The sequence below is a fragment of the Cavia porcellus genome, unplaced genomic scaffold (assembly GCF_034190915.1).
Source record: "Cavia porcellus strain 051 isolate PalLab524CR breed Dunkin Hartley unplaced genomic scaffold, mCavPor4.1 scaffold_6, whole genome shotgun sequence".
In the NCBI taxonomy this organism is placed as follows: Eukaryota; Metazoa; Chordata; class Mammalia; order Rodentia; family Caviidae; genus Cavia; species Cavia porcellus.
This window is the reverse complement of record NW_026947489.1, coordinates 27,537,219-27,553,723: the sequence shown is the minus strand read 5'-3', so window position 1 is coordinate 27,553,723 and position 16,505 is coordinate 27,537,219. Positions and strand designations below refer to the sequence as shown.

Genomic DNA, 16,505 nt, shown 5'->3' with positions numbered 1-16,505 from the left:
GTTCTTATCAACTTAGAACAAAACCCCCAAAAATGTTGATTTTTCCCTAGAAAGTCAGGTCTTGCAATGGCTCTTCATTTGACTTAACTTCTATCTAGTATCTAGTGAAGAAACTCACATAAACATTTTGAAAATACTGTACTCCCAAGAGATAAACTCTGTAACTTTTTCAAAATAGTAAATTAAGTCACAAAAATAGCCATCCAATACATACTTTGCAATATAAATAACAATCACTAAATCCTGTCCCTACCTTATCTGTAGCTCAGTAGGTAGCTGTTTTTCCTCTTCCCATATAGTCATTTCTACAATGTATTTTATCACTGAAGGAAATATTTTCCTGGCTTGAGCAATTACCTCTTCATTCAAAGGACAATGTGAATTCTGTAAGAAAGCAGACAAAAAATACTGAGATTGTATATGAATAGATGGATAAAGAAGATAATGTTATTGATTTAAAATTTTTACTTTATTTTATTTTATTTTTTTATCTTTTTCCTTTTTATCGGTACCGGGGATCAAACTCACAACTGCCTGCTTTCAAGGCAGGCACTTATGCCACTGAGCTAAACCCCCAATCCCTATTTTATTTTTTAAAGTAAGGTCTTGTTTTGTTTTCTAGGATGGCCTTGAATTCACAATCTTTCTCTTAGGAGCGGGTATAGCTCAAAGGTAGAGCATTTGACTACATAATCTTTTTCTTGAGCCTCTCCAACAGGTGGAATTACAGGTACATGTTACCATGTCCAGAAAAATAATCACTTCTATTAGCTTATTACAACATCCTCCAAGGATGAATTGAGGTTGAATTCAGGAGTTAGCAAATACTGATATTGGCACTATATCAATGGTTTTGTATACCTTCTTGTAGTCAAATCAGTGTTACAAATTAAAGAAAGGAACAAGAGGCAGAACCATGGAAGGAAAAAGGAAAGGATGAAATAGTTAAAAATGGGCAAAGATAATATATAGCATCTTACTGAAGTTCCACCTACAATATTCTATGTTTAGTCACATATACCGACATCAACAGTTGTTTCTAAGAGATTGGAAAGCCAGATAAAATCTTATTTCTTTTACCTTCCATTTATATTCATTGTTTACTTTGCTTTCTTTTTGACCCCCACACAATTTCTGGTCTTCCCTCTTAAATCCTTTTATTTTTCTTTTCCTTTCTATTTTTCCCTCTCTTTCATATACATATTATTAGAATTTACCTGACTAAATTAAGGTTTAATTTTTTTCAGTTTACTGTATTTTATTTAATACTCTCTCCCATTTGCTGGAATAGAGAAAAAAAAAAAAAAAACCCAGTAATTGTCAACTCAGACTGCTACCATAATTCTGCAAATATGTCCTTTAAAACTGAAAGAGAAATAAAGACCCATCATTAAGTATAAAGCATAGAAATAAATGAGTGGTATGTCAGCATTGCAGAAAATAAAATTCTAAACACATATTAAGAAACATGAAACCAAGGGAAAGAATAAATCTCACTGGGACTTCTGGGAAGATGGCGGAGTAGTAAACAGCAGAAAAAACAGCCTTTCTATGAGTCACTATCCAGATGCTGGAATGTAGCACCATAAAGAAGACAAGAAAAAAAGAAGTGGGCCACCTGGACCCAGGAAAACTCTGAAATGTGAACTTAAGACCACAGAGAGAGTGAAAAGAAACACATCAAAGGAGGAGGCAGTAGCTGGTGGCACCTTTGCCATGAGACAGGACTCACTATATGAGAGGAACTGTCTGAACCTGGGGATACACTGTCAAGGTGATGGTGATAGTGATGTTTGGTGACTACTGGCCTCTGCAGAGAAATGTGGCAATGGAGGGGACCAGTGGACACAGAGGAACTGCACTGGCTGGTGGTGAGCTCAGAGGACATAGTTCTTCAGAGGGGATACAACAATTAGCTGGGAGCCATTTTGGAGATGGGCGAGCTGAGCTCAGAACCCAGAACTACTGCTAGGTGCAGACCCATAGAAACTGCTTGAATCACGTCAGGCCCAATGAGTCTGGTCTCAAGGCAGGCCTGCTGAGATTATCCACTACTCCACCAAAAAGCAATTTCTGGCTTGCTGGGATAGACTGGTATGATTCGGGACTGTCTCCACAGGTTGTCTAGAGTAAAACTACAGATAATCTTGGCACCGGACTGCTTTTCTTTTCCATTTTTTGTTTATTTCTTTTTGTTTTTTCTTTCCTATTTCTCCTTGTTTATATATGAATGTGAAAGGGGTTTGTGGGTGTGGTTCTGTTCTGTCCTTTTCTCTCTCCCATCTTTCTTTTCCTTCAGTCTTAAGCAAGTTGGCGAGATTCCCCTTTGTCTTCCAAACTTACTCCTTATGTCTTTCTCTTCTTCCACATCTATTTTCTCCTTAATCTATTTTAAATTTTACACCCGAGAGCAAAATTGCCACATTACAGGTTTATATATTGCATATGATTATCTAGTTTGTTTTACATTTTTCTATATAATCACAATCTAGTTCATACAGTTACAAGTTGCAAATTAAGGATTAGCTCATTTGTTGTTTTCTACACTGTGTTTCATGCTACTGATACCACTACAGCCAAAATTGACATAATTGCTCTAAACAACTGTTGATAATCCATAAGAGGGATTAACTAAGGGTCACAGAAAATATGGTAGCACAGTGCCGAAGAACAAGGGACTAGGCCAAACAAGCAACAACCTTTTATTTCCAACAACCTGAAGTGGTAAGATCTTCCAACAGACTCAAAATCCAAAAACCAGCTACACTTGGAAGATACCTCAGAGAAATAATCATCACCTAGGGTCCTAAATACTATCAATAAAGCAACACACAATACACAACTTGCAAGCCTCACTTGTATAATAGGAATTAAACTATTTTAAAAAGAGAGAAAATAAAACGAGAAGATACTTCAGCAAAATGCAACCTCACATGTCTAGTTCAGCAAAGGCCAATCAAGGGGGCAATGAGGTAGGACAACCTGAAAGCCCCCCACCAGTTCTCTCCGAAGTGGAAAAAAGAAAGCAATTGAACGAAGCTCTGGTAAAAAATGAAATCAGAAATAATCTCTCAGATAATTACAGAGATTACCAAAATACACACCACACTTAGCCATATTAGAGCAGACACAGACAAAAATTAGATGAGCTTAAGCAAATTATGTAAGCTCAGCATGGCAAAGAAATGGAATGCATAAAGCATTTCAAGCAGATATCCAGGAGAATAAAAGCTCCACTGAAAGTGTTTTAAGCAGATTAGGCCAATGTGAGGGCAGGACCTCAGATATTGAAGACAAGTCACAGTTAGTAGCTAGGAATGAAAGATTTCTCAAAACCAGCAAGGGATCATAAGAAATCAATCCAGCAACTTCTAGATGCGACAAAGAAGAATTTGATATTAATTGGAGTCAATGAAAAAGCAGGGAATACCACAAATGAAAGTTAAAAATGTTCACAGACATCATGACAGAAACTTTCCTAGTAGAGAAAAAGAACTTCACATACAGATAAATGAGACATAGAGCACTCTATATAGAAATAATTTTTTAAAAAAATTACAGCCAGGTATATCACAGTCAAGATTTCAGAAATTCAACACAAAAACAGAACCCTAAAAGCTGTTAGGGAACAGAAACAAATCCTCTAAAAAGTAAAGTCCATCACAATCACAGCTGACTTGGCAACACAAACTCCAAGCAAAAGAGAGCTTAGAGTGACGTACTCCAAATTCTAAAGAAATACAGCTTACAACCTAGGCTAATGTACCTTGTAAAATTACCTTTCAAAAATGATAAAGAAATAAGGTACTCCCATCACAAAGAACATCTGAGGACATTTATCACCAGCAAACCAGCACTCCAAAACATTCTGAAGGACATTTTAAAGAAAGATCAACAAGGATTACAAAGCCATGACCTCAACAGAAGGAACCCACCAAGCAAGGCAAACAAACAAAGGGAAGGGGTGGGGGGAAGGAAGAGCCAAAAACAGGAAAATAACATGACAGGGATAAGTCAATACGTATCATTTATAAGTATCAATGTTCATGGTCTCATTTGTGGGAAGCCCTGTAATTGGGTGCCACCTTATATCTGCAGGCAGCACCACCTTAAACCTCTTTAGGAGTTAAGTTTGGTAGTTAAGCAGCTCCTTGCCTAGCCTGTTTGGCCCACTCAAGGATTATGTTAATCAGCCCGTGCATGGGAAATTTGAAAATTTGAATTAACCTATAACCCTCGGTCTTGCCACTGTTGCTAAGTTACCTGCTGATGTCTCAGAACCCAACTCCCTCCTCCCCCAATACCCTGTATATTTCTTACTCTTTCCTTGAATAAACGAGACTTGCTCGGATTTCTGACTTATCTCCATTCTTCGAGTCTCTTGTCCCCTCTCATCCCCACTCCCCCTCTAGGGTCTCTGTGGATTTACCCTCAGGACACTTATTAACATCACCAATCAAAAGATATAGACTGGCAGAATGGATCAAGAAGCACGACCCAACAATTTTCTGCATAGAAGAAACACAATTCAAAAAGAAATTCACAGGCTGAAAGACAAGGATGGCAAACAATACTCCATGTAACAGGAACCCAGAAAAAAGCAGGGGAAGCCATTCTATTTGCCGATAAAGTGAATTTCAAGCCAAGACTGATTAACTGAGATAAAGAAGGCAACTACATCCTTGTAAAAGAAAAAATTCAACAGAAAGAGATAACAACCATATATAAATGCAACAAATACCAGTGTATCCAACTATATAAAACAAATAGTAACAGGCATGAAAAATCAAATAAACTCTAATACAATTGTACTGGGGGACCTCAATACCCCATTGTAACAAAAGACAGAAACTAGACAAAAAAAATCAATAATGAAATATTAAAACTAAATCAAACTTTGAACAAATGGACTTAGTAGATGTCTACAATGTTCCACCCCACAACTTCAGAATACACATTTTTTTCAGCTGTACGTGGGACCTTCCCCACAATACACCATACATTAGCTCATAAAACACACTTAAGTAAATGAAAAGGGACTAGAGGAAGACGGCAGCTTGATAGGTAGCTGATTGGAGAGCCTCAAGGAAAAACAGCTCAGACGCTGGAATTTGACAACATGGAGAGGGCTGGATGAAGGGAGAGGGATTCTCGTGATCCAGGAGGAAACTGAGGAAAAAGAAAAAGGAGAAGAGGAAGGAAAAATGCGGGTGGAGAGCTGGAGCTAGATGCGCTCACTGAGACTGGTCCCATGCTGTGTTAGGCATGCCGTGGAGTCATGCTGAAGCCATGGCCTCCAATAATGGGAGTTGGTGAGTCCCAGGCCCTTGGCGGGAGGACACCACACAGCGTGGAGTGGAGCCAATGTGGAGAATTGCATTAATTCGCAGTGAGTGCTGGAAATTGGGATCCCGTGATGGGTGAGGCCAGCTGGAAGACATGTTGGAGTTGGGCAAGATAGGCCTGAGTCCGGCACCATGGTGGCATCAATCAGCCACCCCTGGCCAATAGAGTACTGGTGGGACCAGCTTGGGCTAAGTCACACCCCTGGTTGGGAACCAACAGCCAGGGATGAAACTGCCCCAAACCTGTGACATCCGCGAAGCACAGGCTAAGTTGCTGAAGGTACTCTCTAAGCCACTGACTGGCTTAGAGAAGTGGGGCCAGCCCACAGTCCCTGCATGCACCTCAGATAACAGCAAAGTGGAGAAAGCAGCAAGCCCTCAGCCAGCATGCTTCAGAAAAACCATAAGCAATATGGAGAGGGCCTGACACCTCCAGCACACACCTGTCTGAAAGAAACCAGAAACATGACAAGAGAAAGAAATAAGAAAAAACCTCCAGCTGCTGACCCTGAGCAAATAAGTCCAGGAGAGGTAAATACAGAAGAGAACCAGGGCAGCAATCATGCAATATTGGTCACAACATCAGCGGACATAAAGAAATACCTTTGTGACCTCATAGATGAACTTAAAACTGAAATTCTAATCCAAGTGAGGCAAGATATAAAAAGATTAATAAAAGAAATGCTAAGCCCCTCTCAAGAAGACACAGATGGAAGAATGGAGGAACCCAGAAAAGGAAGAGAAACCTTTGGTGAAAAATATAAACAAAATCTAGAACACATGAAACAGATCCAAAGAGATTACCAGGAAACTAAAAACTCCATTGAAAGTTGGCAAAATGCCTTGAAAGAAACTACAGTTCGCCTTTCAAAACTTGAAGATACATTTGTAATGTGTGATCATGAAAGACCTCCTGAAAATAACCAGGAACCAGGAAGTAACAATTCAAAGGCTAGAACATGACAAGAGGATATATAACTTAAGAATAAAAAACATGAGCGAAGAAGCAGGAGTAACCACAAATGAATTACAAAGACTATTCACAGAAATAATTAAGGAAAACTTCCCAAGCACAAGAAAAAGAAATGATATACAGATAAATGAGGCATACAGAACTCCAGCCACCTACAACCAAAACAGATCTACACCTAGATGTATAATAATCAAGATCCCAGAAATTCATCACAAGAACAGAGTATTAAAAGCGGTCAGAGAAAAGAAGCAGATTACCTATAAAGGAAAATCCATCAAAATAACGACAGACTTCTCAACAAAAATTATCAAATCAAGAAGAGCCTGGAGTGAAGTAGTCTAAGCCCTGAAAGAAACTAACCTGCAACCCAGATGGATGTACCCTGAAAAACTCTCTCTCAAAATTAATGGAGAAACAAGATGTTTCCAAGACAAGGAGGAACTGTGGGAGTTCGTGGCCACCAATCCAATCCTACAAAAAATACTGAAAGACATTCTAGAGAGAGATAGAAAAAAATACCAGGATCCCAGCAACAGTGGCAAAGAGGCCTCAATGAACTGGGCAGACAGTGGAATGAAGGAGAAAAGTGGACAAATAATAGCAGAAAAACAGAATAGCAGAGATGAGGCAGAGAAGGTGGGCTATAATCTCTAATATAGATAGCCCTGATACACCAACAAAAAAGAAACACAGGCAGAGTAGATTAGGAGACAGGATCCATCGAGATACTCTGAATAGGAAATATACTGAACCTGAAAGAGGGTTAATAAACTGAAAGTCAAAGATGAGAAAACAATGCTTTATGTGACAAGGAATGAGAGAGAAATAGGGACAACTCGTCCAGCAACTGCAGATAGGTTAAGTTATGATACTTTTGTGTAGTGGGGAACTACTCAGCTATAAGGAAGGAAAACTTTGTGGCTTAGTAAGTAAAGGAATACAGCTCAAGATCAAGCTCAGGGGTAAAAAGGTTCAATACCACTTAGACAGATAACGGATTGCCCCCCTAATCTAAAAACTAAAGGAGTTAGTGGGACCCAAAATATACAAAGCACCCTGAGAAGAGGAAAGGGGAGGAATTGCCTAAAAAAGGAAGGCAGAGGGCATTGTTAATAGTGTATCAGGATTTAAAAGCCATATTAGTCTTATCGCTCTGTTTAGTTTGATTTTATTTTGTTCTGGTCTGTCTACTCATTCTAGATCTGAGAGCACAGACAGATAGCCCAAAAATAGCAGAATATACTACGGTTAAATATCCTTAATTCTCTATTAACCTAAACTGAAACCCTGTATTACTTACATTGTATTACTATGACTGATCTTATTTGAATCTGGTTTGTTAGACTACCGTTTTGTCTTGACTGATTTTATTCAAATTTGGTATGCTTGATAGTATCAAGTCTAAGAGCAGGGGCAACTACTCTGAAGATAACAAGATATAATAAGATACCCATTCCGGTTTGATTACTAACTGCTTTTGAAGTCCTACAATGTCTCCAATGTTGTGTTTTTATTAAAATTGCTATGTAATGCTATGTTCAATTATAGTATGTCTGATGATGTAGACAATTCTATTGAAAATAACAAGAGAAAGCACAGTAACTACTGTAGATCACCCAATATTGTGGTTTTATAAATCTTTTTCATTTCATATTTTTCTAGGAATTTGTTTTGCTGTCTTGTTTTGATCTGTTTTTTCCCTATAATACAAAAAGGATAGGTATACATGTAGAGATTCACACATGTGGAGAATTTCTAAATAGTTTATGGGAATAGATTATAAGATGCACAATGTAATAAACAGACACTCTGAAGAAGAGGAGACACTAAGAAACCCAGTGCTAATTCTGTAGCATTATGATATAAAAATCTAGCAATACTATTATTCACTGTTCAGAGTGATATTAGTCTAGTCTCTTACGTTTAATTTCAGCATACATAAAGATATGGACAGCTACTTTGAAGCAAATGAGAGACATTATCGCAGTCATTGTTGACTTCCCTAATGTCAGGTCTTGAAGACCTAAAAAGCCTTCATCATCTTATTCTGATTACATTAGTAGTATTATGCTCAGTATGTATTCACTGTGTGTGAAGTTGGGGACAACTATTTGGAAGAAAACTAAAGACAGTATGATAGACAGTGAAGATCTCCACTGGACTTGCTTTGAAATCCGTGTTTCTTAAAATTGTTTCCTTATGATCTGTTTTGTTCTGTTTAATCTTACCTTCTTTAAAATAAAATAAAATGAAAAGGAACTGAAATTAGCCCTAGTGTGTTACCAAACCATATAGTGCAATGAAATTGGAAATCTATTGCAAAAGAAAGAACTTCATAAACATGTGGAAATTAAATAGCACCCTCCTGAACAACTGATGGGTCACAGACAAAATTAAATAAGAAATCAGATAGCTTTTACAGCTGAATAATAATGACAATATAACATACTGGAACTTATGGGACACAATGAAAGAAGTCCTAAGAGGGAAATTTATAGCAGTAAGTATCTGTATCAGGAAAATAGAGCAAGTGCACATAAACAGCTCAATGGCGAACCTGAAACTTCTAGAAAAACAAGAGCAGACTAAACTAAAAGGGTCTACAAGGGAGAAAACTACAAAGATCAGAGTAGAAATTAACACCTTGGAGACAAAAAAAAAATACAAAGAATCAATGAATCAGAGTTGATTTTTTGAAAGATTAATTAGCCAACATTATCAAAAAAAGGAAAGAAAAGACAAATCCACACAATTAGGAATGAAAAGGGTGAAATCACAACAGATCCTGCAGAAATCCAGAAGATCATCTTATACCTACTTTGACAATTTGTGTTCTAGTAAGATGGAAAATACAGAAGAAATGGACAGAATCCTAGATACATATGAATTACCAAAGCTAAACCAAGATACAAAAATCCTAAATAACCCAGTGTCAATAAATGAAATCAAAGATATAAAATTAAAAACCTATCAATAAAGAAAAGCCCAGGCTCTAATGGATTCACTGTTGAATTCTACAAGAAATTTCCAGAAGACCTAACACCACTACTTCTCAAAATCTTTAATGAAATTGAACAGAAAGCACTACTTCCAAATTTTTTCCTGGAAGTAAGTATTACCCTGATACCAAAACTGGAGAAGGACCCAACTAAGAAAGAGATTTCAGGCCAATCTCCCTAATGAACAGTGCTGCAAAAACCCTCAGTAAGATAGTAACAGACTGCAGCAAATCATCAAGAATATTGTACAACATGATCAAGTGGGATTCATCCCAGGGATGCAGGGATCGTTCAACATACATAAATCCATAACTGTAATGCACTATATTAACAGAGTCAATGACAAAAATCATATAATAATCTCAATAGATGCAGAAAAAGCTTTTGACAAAGCCCAGCACCCACTCATGATAAAAAACTCTACAGAAAATTAGAATAGATGGTCTGAATCTAGAGGATAAAAGACATCTACAACAAATCAACAGCCAATGTCACCAATGTCATACTAAATGGACAAAAGCTAAAAGCTTTCACTCTAAAATCAGGAACAAGACAGAAATGTCCACTGTCTCCACTCTTATTCAACATAGTCCTGAAAACCTTAGCTGGAGCAATTAGAGAAGAAAAAGGAACAAAAGGAATAAAGACCGAAAAGGAAGAAGGTAAACTATCATGATTTGTAGATGACATGATATTCTACATAGAAGACCCAAAAATTCCATCAAAAGACTTCTACATTTAAGAAGTAAACTCAGTAACATAGCTGGTTACAAAGTCAACACTCATTAAAAAAAAAAATTTTAAAAAAAGTTTTAGGGGGCAGGGGATTTAGCTCAGCGGCATAAGCACCTGCCTTGCAAGCAGGTGGTCGTGAGTTCAATCCCTAGTACCGATAAAAAAAAAAAAGTCAACATTCAAAAGTGATAGCTGTCCTGTACACATATAAACAAACTCACTGATCAAGACATCGGGGAAACAATGTCTTTTACAGTAGCATCCAAAAGGAAAAAAAAAAACCTATGAATCAATCTAACAAAGGATATAAAAAAGACCTCTACATTGAAAACTATAGTAGTCTGAAAAAGGACATTGAAGAGCATACCAGAAAACAGAGAGATATCCCATGCTCTTGGGTAGGAAGAACCCATATAGTGAAGATGGTCATATTTCAAACTGTTATACAGATACAAATCAATCCAAATAAAAATTCCAAAAGCGTATCTCACAGAACTAGAGAAAACAATCCTAAAATTTATCTGGAAACAGAAGAGACCTGGAACAGCAAAGGCAATCCTGGGCAACCAAGTCAAAACAGGGGACATCACAATCTTTGACTGAAATTATACTATAAAGCTACTGAGATACAGTGAGGTACTGGCAAAATACAAAACAAACAAACAAACACCACAGACTCAAATTATCTGTGGAATAGATAAGAAGACACAGAAAGGACTCCAGACACACTCAGCTACCTTATCTTTGACAAAGGTGCCAATTACATTCAATGGAAGAAATAAATGGTACTGGAAAAACTGGCTCTACATATACCAAGGATTAAAACTGAACCTATATCTTTCACCATGTACTAAGCTAAAATCAGAATGCATCAAAGATATTAATATCAAGCAGAAACATTAAATCTGCTAAAAGATAGAGTAGGTAAAACTCTTGAAGCCATTGGCGTAGGCAAACACTTTATGAATAAAACCCAGATTTCACAGGAACCACCACAAAGAATCAACAAATGGGATCTCATCTTACTGTAAAGCTTTTGCATGGCAAGAGAAACCACCATCAGAGTGAAAACACAACTTACAATATGGGAGAAAATATTTGCCAGCTCTTCCTCAGACAAAGTATTACTATTGAGGACATATAAAGAACTACAAAAAAAAAAAAAAAAAATCAGTTCTCCCAGATTTAAAGACCCAATCCAAAAATGGGCTGAATACACATTTCTCAGATAAAGATATACAAACCGCAAATAAATATGTGAAAAAATTTTCAACAGCACTGGTCATTTGAGAGATGCTAATTAAAACAATACTGAGATTCCATCTCACCTCAAAAAGAATGGTTATTATCAAAATATCAACCAATGTCAAATGCTGGAAGGGTTATGGGGGAAAAGAACCCTTCTCCATTGTTAGTGCAAAAGCAGATTGGTGCAAACACTGTGGAAATCAGTGTGGAGATTCCTCAAAAAACTAGTATTGGAGGTGCCATTCCTCAACAAGCTATTTTATTTTTATTTATTTAATTGTTGTTCCTGTTGTTGTTTTGAGACAGGGTCTCAATATGTAGTTCAGGCTCACTTTGAACTTACTGTGTAACCCAGGATGGCCTCAAACTTGTGATCCTCCTGCCTCAGTATCCTGAGGTACTGGGATTACAGGTGTGCACCACCACCTCTGGCAATAAACTGTTCTAAAAAAGAGGACTAAGAGAAAAAAATACAGTAGCTCTTCAAAACAAAACATTCAGTAAATGAAAAAATACAAAATAAAAAAGTATTACTAATTTAGTATAAGGCTTTTAATACTAAATTTTAACATAACTTCTTTAGACAATGAATTTATGAAGCATATTTTATTCTGTAGTCATCAAACCACTAACCTTTTCATTCACTCTTTAGCACTATTTTTCCTCACATCTCAATGTTATATCATTTGTTTTACCTTTCCTGAATACATCACCTCTCTGAAGAGTTTGCTGCCAAAGATACTTATGAGCAATATTGGACTACCACATTCCTGTTTTTTATCTCAATGTTTAATTTCAATTCTTCATAAGAATAATTTGAGGTGAAGAGTTAAAATCTGCTTATTACTTTTATATTGTATCAGAAGATGAGTTCTTTAAATGAGGTCCAGGTAAGAATGTAAGAAATTTTCAAGAAAAGCATTTACATCTTAGAAAATAAGGTCGGGGCTGGGGATTTAGCTCAGCGGCATAAGCACCTGCCTTGCAAGCAGGCGGTCATGAGTTCGATCCTCGTACCAATGAAAAAGAAAAAGACAAAAAAAAAAAAAAAAAAAAGAAAAGAAAAGAAAAGAAGGTCAGTTACAAAGAATTATAACTCAAATGCAAACAGCCTAAAATGAGCAGCCAAATTAGTAATTAACCAGAATACTCTGCAGAACTTCAGAGAAAAAAAAAAATATGTGAAAGGAACCTCTCTCAAAAAATTACCAACTGATAGTTCTTCTGGTATCAGTCAGGTCTGATAACACTTAGTAAATCTCCATTTTGCTTGGCACAATGCCATCTACTTGGCAGAGTATAGATTTTACTTTCACCAAAGCAAAGAGTAAAAATCCTCATACACAGGACTGCATTGTATGAACTGATTATGTGTTATCCCTAAGGCATCCTTCTCACATTCTGATCATCAATCAGTTCCAGAATATCTTTCATCTTCTAAAACTAATTATAAATCCAAAGAAGTTCAAGATCAAGTTAGCTCTGGACTGATATCAATGCTCTGTAGTCTTATGATACAGAAAACCTCAAAGTGGGCCCTGGTTTAAAAAATTCAATATTGCTGGGAATATAGCTCAACTGTCCAGTACCTGCCTGGCAAGTGTGAGGGTCATGAGTTCAATCCCTGGTACTAAAAAAAAACCAACAACAACAACAAAAAAACCCTCAATATGCCAACTTAATTCCTACAAATTCTCCTCCTCAAAAAGACCCTTTATCAGTTACTTTGAAGTTCAAAAATAGTCTTCTGGAAAGATTGGTGATGGAATGAAGAAAATAAAAAACTCATGTAAGGGCTGTGGACATAGCTTAGTAGTAACAGTGGTTGTCAAGCATGGATGAGGCTCTCAGTCTAATGATAAGCATCACAAGAAAGAAACACTCACGCTGGAAAGCTCTATCTAACTATATGCCAAAATATTTCAGTATGCTTTTTTTAAAAAAAAAAAAAACCAATGTGGGGAGGAACTGAGGAAGAGCTGGGCATGGTGGCACATGCCTATAATTCTAATATTTGGGAGGCTGAGACAGGATTTCCTGAGACAGGAGGATTTTTTGTAACTTTCAAGACCAGGCTGAGTTAAAAAGTGAGTTCAAGACTGGCCTGAACTACTGGTACAGCCTTTGTGGAGATCTGTCTGGAGATTTCTCAAAAAGTTGGGACTGGAAATCCCATTTATTCCAGCTATTCCACTTCTAGGCATATTCCCAGAAGAATTGAAAGCATCATACCACAGTGATATATGTGCACCTATGTTTATAGCAGCACAATTTGTAATCGCCAGATCTTGGAAACAACCCAAGTGTCCATCAACTGAGGAATGGATAAAAAAGTTGTGGTATTTCTATACAATGGAGTCTTATTCAGCTATAAAGAAGGATCACATTGAGATATTTATCAATAAATGGGCGCAGCTTGAGACCATACTCATAAGTGAAATAAATCAATCTCACATGTGTGAATACCGAATAGTTTCCCTAATGTAAGTAATGATTCAAATATATAAAAATATGTGGTAATCATGATTCCCCATTAGGTGGCCTTGAAGCCTTATAAAGTTTTCACTCATTAATTAGAAAGGCTTTATTCTGGGCTTCTTGATATGAAAATATTTGAAGCTAGAGTATATGAAGTTTTATCCAAATATTTCAAGGAAAAAGACACTATGGTAACTACTATTAAGTCGGGTTATATGGTGGTGAAGTACTAGGTTGTTGAAACAGTCATGCTGTGACCTCTATTGTTATATTGTTATGTCCTGTTTTATCTCAATCTCCCCCTTATTGTTTTAAAAAAATTATTTAGTCATTTCTTATGTTTGTCTTAATTAAAGAAAAAATTCAAAAAATTAGGATATATAAATAGTAACTCTTTTTGATTTCCTATTAACTTGTTTTGAAGTCCTGTAGTACTCCCACGATCTTGTTTTGACTGATTAGACTCTGTTCCATTCTATATGATAGTATCAAGTTTGAAGACATAGGCAACTACTTTGAAGACAATAAGATTCACTAAGATACCCATTCTGGTTTGATTATTGTCTTCTTTGGAAGTCCTGTAATGTTTACAATGCCTAAGTTTTATTGGTCTTGTTCTCTACTGTTTTGTCCAACTTTATAATATCTAATGAGATAGACAATTCTTTTTAAGGAAACAAGGGACAACGTTGATAACCATTGTTGATAAACTTGTACTCTGTTCTACACCATGTGCTATGTCTATCCTTGGTATTGACTGACAGCTTTGTTTTGCCATATTTGACTGTATTCTCCCCCCCCCAAAAAAGTAATAAGCAATAAGGAGTAATAAAATCCAAAATGTGTAAATTTTGTTGTAAAAAAGAGAGGGAAAAAAAAAAAAAGAAAAAGAGCTCTAACGGATATAACAGCAAGTGTGTTTAGGGGTGTTAAATAGCTGACTATATCAATGTTTTTGGATCATTGAACACAGCTGTTTGCAGTCTCCCTGTTTGAATGTCCACCTTGTATTCTTTGATACTGTGATTTGAGGAACTATTTTCAAGATGATAATATGTAATCTACTAACAGGTGATTTCTTACTGTTATGTTTTTTTTGTTTTGTTTTGTTTTGTTTTTTGTAGTTCTGTATTACGTGTACCCTTACACCGCTTTGGTTTGTTTTGTGTTTTTCTCTTTTTCCTCTTAAATAAAAAAAAAAAAAAAAAAAAAAAAGACTGGCCTGAACTATGTAGCAAGACCCTGTCGAAATCCTCTCACTGAAAAAAAATACTGAGGTGGAAACTGAAACAATCAAAATTAAAACCAATATTAATACTGAAATAGCTAAAATTAATAATAATCAAAATAATCAACAGTAGCTTCTCAAAAGGTAACCACAAAATCAATATGCATGGATGGAAATATTACAGAAAAGCTCATTCATTTATATAATTAATATGGTTAGTAAAGAGCTTTTTTTTTTCTGGTACCAGGGATCAAACTCATGACCTTACACTTGCCAGGCAGACACTTAAGCTGCTGAGCTAAAAGGGCTTTTTAAACAAGATAATGTATTGACAGGGTTAAAACTAGATACATATTTCAGATAATAAATAGCTAATAAATTTAACCAAATAACTGGCAAAGAATAAATATTTGGCAAATGAAGGAGTAATTGTTTGAGATTAGAAGAAGTAAATGAGTAAGAGAGAAGTGAGACAATCTAAAACAGTGCCAAAGCCAGGCATGATGGCCCACACCTGTAATCCTAACATTAAGGAGGCTCAGGCAGAGGCAGCCCAGACCATGCTACATAGTATATTCAAGCAGCTTGAATTACAGAGCAAGACCTTGTCTCAAAACCACCACCAAAAATAATAAATAAAAGTAGTGCTGAATGATAAATGATAAAACCTTAATCCAACAGGTGAGTGAGCAATGGCCTAAATGAACATTCTTTGTACTATTTTTATTTTTGCGACTTTTTATAAACGACATTACTTCCAGATTCAAGGTTGGAAAATATATATATTGAAGATAGAGTCTATAGACTGTGCAAATCTGGACAAGTTACCAAATTGGGGTTCTATCTCCACATCTGTAAAACAATGCTCTAACACCTATCTCCTACAATAATGAGAATAAAATGATACAATGCATGTGAAAGAAGTTTACTATCAAATATTACACAAAAAGCTGGGCACAATATATGTCTATTGTTCCATCTACTGAAGAAGCTAGAGAGGAGGATCTCTTGAGCCTCTGTCTTTCTCCCCTCTCCCTCCCACACTCACATTCACTTTCTCATTCTCTCTCTCTTTCTTTCTCTCTCTCTCTCTGTCCAAGACTCAAAATTTTGATTTTCCAGTGGCAGCATCCAGAATGCTGGAATTATAGACATGCATCATCATACCAGACATCACTTTTTTAATAATATCCTTTGGAGCACAGAAGTTTAAATTCTAATTAAACCTAATATATCTCATTTTTAAATTTATCTTTTTTTGTAATCCCAGCACTTGGGAGGTTGAGACAGGAGGATTACCACAAGATTGAGGCCAGCCTAAGCTACATAGTGAGTTCCAGGTCTGCCTTACTACATTAGTGGGATCCTGTTTAAAACAAACAAAAAAGACTAAAAAAAAAAAAAAAAAAGAAAAAGAAAAAAAAAAAAGAAAACAACAACAAAAACCCCAAATTATTCATTTATTTTTCTCTCCTGCTGCTGAGGATTAAACCTAAGAC

General features: G+C 36.3%; 1 protein-coding gene across 2 annotated transcripts in view; it reads right to left on the bottom strand.

Annotated features, from left to right (window-relative positions):
- Positions 1 to 16,505, bottom strand: part of Ubr1 (ubiquitin protein ligase E3 component n-recognin 1) — a 173,725-nt gene that overhangs the window by 114,097 nt on the left and 43,123 nt on the right. For both annotated transcript variants that reach the window (XM_063249551.1, XM_003475450.5), the window contains exon 5: positions 254 to 384. In XM_063249551.1, the coding sequence (XP_063105621.1) occupies positions 254 to 384 (131 nt within the window). The remainder of the gene's footprint in view (positions 1 to 253; positions 385 to 16,505) is intronic.